At 42.0% G+C, this 8,291-nt stretch overlaps 1 protein-coding gene across 1 annotated transcript; it reads right to left on the minus strand.

Moving 5' to 3' along the window:
• Window positions 1-3,464: 3,464 nt before the first annotated feature.
• Window positions 3,465-6,222, minus strand: LOC127342573 (early nodulin-like protein 18). The gene is made up of 2 exons (XM_051368547.2): window positions 5,795-6,222; window positions 3,465-4,135 (listed from the first exon to the last, which is right to left on the minus strand). The coding sequence occupies exons 1-2, from the start codon at window positions 6,003-6,005 to the stop codon at window positions 3,636-3,638; spliced, it is 711 nt and encodes a 236-aa protein (XP_051224507.1). The 5' UTR covers window positions 6,006-6,222; the 3' UTR covers window positions 3,465-3,635.
• Window positions 6,223-8,291: the final 2,069 nt, after the last annotated feature.

Here is an 8,291-nt window from a genome sequence, read left to right on the forward strand (position 1 = left end):
ACTACTGCTACTGCTATAAAACTGTTGCTACTGATAAACTATTGCGAGCAAGTTTGTTTGCAGGTGCAGCTGAATTGACAACTCCGCTGTTAAGGCTTACAAATATTCTTTGGCTCGCCTTGTGTCGAATCAATAAATTGAGTTTACTTCCCTCGAAGACTGTTGCGATCCCCTATACTTGTGGGTCATCAACTCTCAATAAGAATACATGCACCGAAACAATGCGTTGGAGATCCTAGTCAAGCTCTTGACACTTTCTATGGGCTTATATTTATTTTGATTGATGAACTACACATGGCTAGGATGCAATATTAGGTGCAACCATTTGAATATCGTATGATCATGTTTGAAGTTGCAAGGTTTTTGAAGATGGAATTTAATATTGCTTCGAACTCGTGAGCTCTTCTGTCCAAGTTTTATTTCTCGCTATTATTCTTTTATCACTTTGTCACTCGAGGGCGAGTAACAGCTAAGCTTGGGGATGTTGCTAGCTCCAAATTTTGATGAATTTTAATATGGATTTTCCACCACATATCTATTGGTTTCATTGTTTTTTCATTGGATTTTGTGTTTCAACTAACGATAACATCGCGATCCAAGCGAAACCTTGTTTTCAACTATGTATTTTAGGAAACCATCATAGCTGGAGGATCCAAGGACATTTATGGGCTACTTGCAACAAAATAAAGACATTTCCTTTTGAGGTCAATTCGATCCTGCAGACGCAGGGGCTTTAACGGGCATCGGTACGGGCGGGGCTTACCCATACCGTTCGCTCGTACGGACCGGCACCGCCTTTGCCTTATCAAACTGAACCTTTTCTGTGAAGGCGAGAGGACGAGAAATAGAACACATCAGCCACCATTTGCACCAGAACAGAGGAGATCAGATCTGAAGAAGGAGAAGACCAAGCTCGACTCCATCGACGATCAGTCTCATCAAGATCATCACCCCATCCACTACATCCCACTTGTACTGAGAGAGAGAGATTCATACTAGTAAGATTAGGGATTGAAACATCTATTTCATTCTGGTTTGTATTTGATTTGATCTTCAACTATTGTGGTTTGCTACGGTAATATAAAGATGAACTCCACTTACTTTTCTATGATATTGATATGTTATTCTCCTCTCATGTGCGAGTATATCCCATTGGTGTGGGAGATGTAGGGGATTGGTGAGATGTGATGTGCCAATTTTATTCCATCATTTGTGAACCTATGTTTGAGATTATTTCATATATGAGTATGACTGTTTATGTGCACCTAATGTTGTTATCTAATTTAAGGGCCCATATAGCATGATCTCAAGAACTCATAAACATAAACTTGTGTGCTAGTGAATCGCGACCCCCGAGTGACACGGCTGATATTAAAGAGGATCTAGCAATACTCGAGGAATCAAAAGGAACCACCGAGCCTAAAGCTTTACTCCGGTTTAACCACCTTAATAGATGCGTTGACCATGGCTTTGTTAACATGAAGAAGGATTATTGGAGGAAGATGGAATCTACCAAGAGGAGTCTTTCTCTCTTGCGGGTTACTTGCATTCTCAGATATAAATATGAAGAGTCATATTCACTTATCACATGACACATTCACTATCACCATGATCCGAGTCACCCCGCGCCTACTTTTTCATCTACAAAAACTCGTTTATTTCTTATTAGCTGTTTACTTTTATGCACTTTACTTTATTGCACTATCAATACTCCAACTCTTATTATTCACACTCACCGCTTTCCATTTCAATTCTTGCAGTCAATTCACCTAAGACTTGTGACACCTTAGATGCAACAGAAATACCGCTGATAAATATCCTCCTAGGCTCCTTGTTGGGATACAATATAAAAACCGGAAATAATACTTTCATGAAAATATGCACGAATGACCCTGTTGTTCTTGCAGGCCATCAATAACTTAAGGACAATTGGTAAAAGTAAACTAAGTACCATGACGACTCAATTAGCTTTATTCTATAGGGTTCGGTGCCGCCCAACTAACTATCCTAGGTAATACTTCTACTCCTCGGTCTCCTTGTTGACTTCTTCGGTGGAATATGTAATCATGTAGTCGAAACCTTCGACTCCTCCTGAGGTCAGGTTCTCCATAACAGACTTCATCGGTGCCTTCATAGGGTGTCTAGAAATTCATGGTGTTTCTTTCCTACCGTATTCGCAATTCTTACTTGGAACATGGAGTGACAAGCTACAATTTGATACACTCCGCAAAGGTAGTTACTTTAGTCATAAGAGAGCTTAGCCATGTTGCACAACCGGACGTACTTTCCCGTCCATACGCTTTTAGTATGGGCCCAGTCTAAGGTCGAAGTCATTCACCGCCCTTCTCCACGCCCCTGCATACCCACCCTTTTGCAAGATTGTCCTCTCCTTTATCATACAGGTAGACCAATCCGGTCATATGTCCTCCCCTTTACCATTCAGGTAGACCATTCCGGACATCGCACGTGCCCTCTCCTATAACCTATGGATAGCCCGATCTGCACAACCCCTACAATCCATCATCGATCCAAATGGTGACATCATTGTCTGGTAAGGGTAAATTAAAGATCCAAATGGTGACATGCTTTAGTGGATTGTGTTATATAACTCCCCTTATGCTTGTTATTTAGGTCTTAAATTTTTTATTTGTTATGGATATATGACAAATTGAGTTCATTTAAGAATAATGGTTTAATTATTTTTAATGAATTGAAAATACAAATTTGATTCATAAATTCGCTTTTCGATGTTTGCAGGTGTCCAAGAAAAAAGATGGACAAGAAGATAGAAGAATCTAGCTAGGTTTTAGTATATTGGGTATTACTTCCTTTTTATTTCCTATAACTTTTTCTTTATTTTATAAGTTGTAGTATATTGAATATTGTAAAATTATTATATTTGGTGTGTATAACAATAATATTGTAATTTCTGCATTATTGTAATATTGTATTAAACTCAAATGTTGTTTGAGGTCTGGTATGAAAGTTATTGTTTAAATTCAAAATATTCTTTTGTTTGAAATTATATAATTTGATTCCATATTTTTTTGTATTTGAACCAAATTCAAATAATGCCCCCCCCCCCCCCCCAAAAAAAACCCGTAAATACACAAAAGTCATGTCGGAATCCATCGCTCACCTGCTGCAACTAAACCCTAGTTCATAGCAAGAGAGTCCTCGACCCCTCTGGGTTTTGGTTTTAATGCGCGAAAAATTCCCCGTTTTAAGATGCAGATGCACAACCCTTTTAAATCTACACCTTGTTTACCCAAATTCCTCCTGGGATGTTACAAATATTTATTTAATGTATATTGTTGCTCCGTCCTTGATGCTTTATCTAAGAGCCTAACAATAAAGTCGATACTCACGGTTGCTCCCGCGGCAGCAAAATAACAAGTATGGAGATCCATCGTGTTTGCTACTGAAACAATATGGAACAACATACATCTGAATCTCAAGATCTCTTATTGGCCAAACGATCAAATTCAGATATATGATCATTATTATACAACTCTGATACAAAATGAAAAAAGAAAATGGAATGATCTGATCGATGCAATAAGGTGTACAACACTCTTCTACAACTAGTTAATTAAATTACAGAAATAAATCTTATACACAGCATGCATATGGTACTACACCTGCATTACAAAGAGCACAGCTAGAGCCATGATCATGAGGCCGGGCCGGAGACTGGCTAGAGTCAGACTAGAACCCGAAGTGCTACTGCTCGACTCGTCATCGGAATCATCCGTGTACGACGGCGTGGAGACGTTCTTTGGGTGGCTGAAGTCGAAGGCCGGCGCCGCGTCTGCGCTATCCGGCCCGGCCGCTGGCCCCGGCGCGTCTGCCACCGGTGGCCTGAGGTCCGGTGGTAGGCCCTGGCCATGCGCGACGGCTATGGCGAAGCGCTGGCCGCTCTCGCACTGCTCGCCGTCGTAGTTCCCGGAGAAGAAGTAGGTTTTGCCCTCCTTGAGCAGCGGCACGGCGGCCGTGACGGCATCCTTGCTGAACTCCGGCGCGGCGGCCGACCAATCGACGGTGTCCTCTGGGGCGGAGTCGTCGTAGTCGCAGCTCTTGTACACGGTCTCGTTCCGCGTCTGCACCACCGAGTGGTTCTTGTCCGTGTTGAATACTACAGCACGGTAATGGTCAGTTGGTACAGAATGTGTTACTCCTTCGATCAATAGTAAGTGTCCCGATATCTGCTTAAATTCAAACTAAAACCACGACGCTTTTTATGAATCGGAGCGAGCAAGTAAACGGGACTGTAACGCGTGGTGTAACTTTTTTGGTCAGCCGGGTAGATTACTTGTATCACTCTTGGTTATCTTTTTAGAGGCCTCAAGATTGTATGACTAAATAGCTTTCTGGAAAACTTTTCTTGGTATTTTCAGGTCTATGGTTTGGTTTCTATCGTCGGTGCGCTGCCTGAAGAAAAGTACAAAATTTTGTTATGGAAGAAGAAAGAGTTTAAAGACCCCGAAAATTTGTTGGTTTCTTTCACACTTTATTTTGTAATATACTATTTGTTACTATAAATATATGTTGTATTTAAAATATACATTTACACAAAAATATGTCTAAATAGATCCAAATCAGCGACAACTAATATGTAATGGATGGAGTAGTTGTTTGGTTCGACAATTCGGCTGTAGTACAAGTGCACCATAGATTGGCTAAAGTGGTGGCATGCTATACTAGATCAACACGTTGCTCTTTCGTGCTATAAGAGCAAGTACAGTAAAGACTAGTTAGCTGACTATAAAAATTAAAATAATATATTTTTATCCATTTGGAGGAGAGAAAGTAGGAGAGAGAAGATGAGTGAACTCTCATGCAAGAATCAGTTCTAGCACGCGCTTGTAGTCACTTTATGAGAGTAAAAGTGAGTCATGCATTGATAAAATAGTACAATTTTATAACTCACTATTATACATGCTAGCTCTATGTTAACTATAGATGACAAGTCACTTGACTTATAACCAATAGTTGGTTATACTACTGAACTTGCTCTAATACTTTGTCAGTTCTCGATTGTCAAATAGTTTGGGATCCCAATGTTGCATGAGTCATCCAATGAATATAAAATTTCTCCGATTCGAAGAAAATCTTCTCCCCTGTGAGAGCATGTAACGTGAAATCAGAGCAACCGTGCGCAGGAAAAGAGAAAGGACGTCATGATAGTATACTGCTTGATAATGGTCATCGGTCGGTTCAAGAAGATGAATCAGCAATGGCCAATCGTTCGATCGATTTGTTTTTAGAATCGAACACTTTCCGAATTACCACTTCAATGATTGGCAACAGATCTGCATCGTCGTTTGTGTAACTGTTCGTTCATTGGCAAATGGCAAAGGTACGAGGGGAAACGGAGCATGTTGCACCTTTCCCCCACAAGGCATGTGCACGCATAGTGAAACCAATGCAGAAACGTAGCTGCTTTCGATACCCCGGAGGCCCACGCTAACCACCGAAAGGAGCATAGAACTCACGAGCTAACACCTGACAGAGCTTAGCAAAGCAAACCTGGGCCAAACGCTATTCATACACTCTACTCTATACATGGTTCGCTGGTTCTAGCTGACACGATGCTTATTTTTTTCGCAAACTACGCAGGTCTCAGAGGCACGACCGTACCCGAGCTTAATTACGAGGAATTTAACCGCATGGATCATGAGCCATGAAAATTGTCATTACTGAAAACATGAAATGAATGAGAAAGCAAAGCTGATTGCCACTCCAATTAGAGAGGTCGATCGAGGGAGAGTAAGAAACTGTGTGTGGTACTCACTGAGGAAATCTCCGAGGCTAAAATTGTAGCCCTCGGCCCAGGCCTGGTAGTCGACGGCGAGGCCGTCGTACCACCCCTTGTCGTCGCCGACGGTGTAGTTCTTGTACGCGTCCACGGCGGCGCGCGGGTTAGCGGCGCTCAGGACGGCAACCGCCATGGCGACCACGAGAACGGGGTAGCCCCGGCGCCGGCCGGGGAAGAGCTGCAGCATCCCGCAACGATCGAGAGGCCGTGAGAGAACTGAGAAGAAGCTAACTGATCAGGGTATGGTCGTCGTCGACTCGTCGTTGCTTCTTCTAGAGAGATGCTCTTCTCGCGCGCGATCGACTATGCGATGCGTCGTGGGCTTATATGTTTTGGGGGTTGGGAGCTAGGAACTTTAAAGAGTACCGATGGAGTGGTAGTCTGGTAGAGAGAGTCAGAGAGGGAAGCATATAGTTTTGTGTTGTGCTGGCACGGCGGCATTTGTGTCGGTAGCTTAGCTGCTTTTCATCCATGTCGTGTCATGTGAGATCGGTGAACCGTGATGAAGACACATCTCCTGTCTCGATTGATACGCTGCACGCCAGCCGGCCAATTTCCCTCTTTTTCACAAAACGGATGCTCTAATGATCGGCTCTGATTTTTGTGATATTCTTTTTTACTTGCAGATGTGCAATTGATCATGCAGCAGATAAGTCCTCCTAGTGCGCACCGGGACAAAATTACATGTTCGTGCCACTCAGAATGCATGATATTTCGCACAATGGTAGCCACGAAGAAGAAGAACCAGTGACTGAAACCAGAATAAAGCTCGGCATCTTAGCATCCTGACAAGTCGGTAACATGCATGGACCAGACCACCAGATGGACACTGCTACAAAACTGCACAGCTGCGAATCCTGTGATCTGTCCGTGCATATGCATATGTACTTTGCTTATCGCTTCGGCAGTTGTATTTACTTGACTAATTATATATACAATGCTACTAATATCTTTTGGTGACTGTCCTTGTCTACTAACAAGCTCCAAATGATTGCCAGTTCTTCTACGTGTTCAAGGGCTCTCCTGCTGAAACGGCCAATCAGGCGAGTCCACGCGGCGTGCCCGATTTCAGTTGGCAAGTACATTTGGAGGATAAAGAAGAGATGGCTAAAATATGACAGCTAACCTTCAGGGTATATTTGACCTGGGATTATCTGTGGTTGTTCAGCCGTTGCTCCTCTGTATTTAAAACACTGACGGTCGGTTGATGAGGATGTGCCTTCTTCCTTATTGGCTATTAAACCTGTAGCAATCCGGTGGCAACATCTATCTCATCGACATTGACAGGCCACTGAATTGCAGCATTGCTGTTATGATGTGGTTATTGCCACTGTTACTGCTGTTCTAGTTACATAGGACGTAGCCAGACCCCTCTCAGTCTCGAGCTATGAGCACTACTATCCAGATCGAGAGGTCATGGACGCCATGACTGGGCTGATCGATCGAACGCAATCTTTCCCGGTAGGTAGTCAGCTTACATCAGTGGAGGCGCCAACGCAACTTTTGCACGGGACTACAGGCTGTTCCACCAGCTGCAGGCCGGTAAGCAAATGTGAAGCATGGACGTCTAGCGGATATTATACCAGGGGTCCATGGTAGAAGAAAAGTCATGTATCCTAAAAAAAAAAGTGATGTATCCACAATCTAGTACGACCCGGACGTTTGGAACCTGGCAACGCGAAATCATGTGCATTGAACTGTGCTATGTGATTAGCACTTAATATAGCAGCTAGTTAATACATGTGATTTAACTTTTCTATACCAGTTGAATACCAGAGGAAATACGACAAGTGTTAAGACAAATGTCAGAGCAGTTAATACTAGCAAACAAAAGTTGTCAGAGTAGTACAATGTTAAAAAATGCCTAAGAGACTAATTATAACTTTGAATAGTCAAAACCAAGACCAATTAGTGCTATCAAATGTAGCACCAGGGGATTAAGATTTGACTGCATAACAATTAGCATGACAAGAATTTGATTTTGGAGTTCCTCCTAAGGAAAATTCCAAATCTTTGAGCAAATGAAAGAAAAAAAAGCATTTCAGATGGATTTACCACGGCCAATAATTTTTCTCAATCTAAGAAAGTTTCGTTGGATTTTGACAAAAACAATTTGAGGCATTGCAAAAAAAAGTATCAGAAAGATGGAAACTACTGATTTTTGATCGGTTAACTTAATGCTCAAGTTCTATTTTCTGGAAAGTAATGCGTAGAGAAAATATCAAACTGAACAAATAAACAGTAGAACTGTTTGCAAAATTGCAAGTTGCATTCCTGTAACTAATTGAATATTTATTTTCTTCTAGGAGTGATGATGAAGATGATGACTACATATTTTTTCGCTCGGATTCGGAAGTACACCACCTAGTAGGGAATTGGATGCAGTAGATTTGACTGTTGCTAATCTATAGATTAATGAATATGTGTTGCTTCCTCACAATGGAATCCATTAACTTTCCAGATTATAAGAAAA

This window comes from Lolium perenne, chromosome 3, assembly GCF_019359855.2.
Source record: "Lolium perenne isolate Kyuss_39 chromosome 3, Kyuss_2.0, whole genome shotgun sequence".
Taxonomy (NCBI): Eukaryota; Viridiplantae; Streptophyta; class Magnoliopsida; order Poales; family Poaceae; genus Lolium; species Lolium perenne.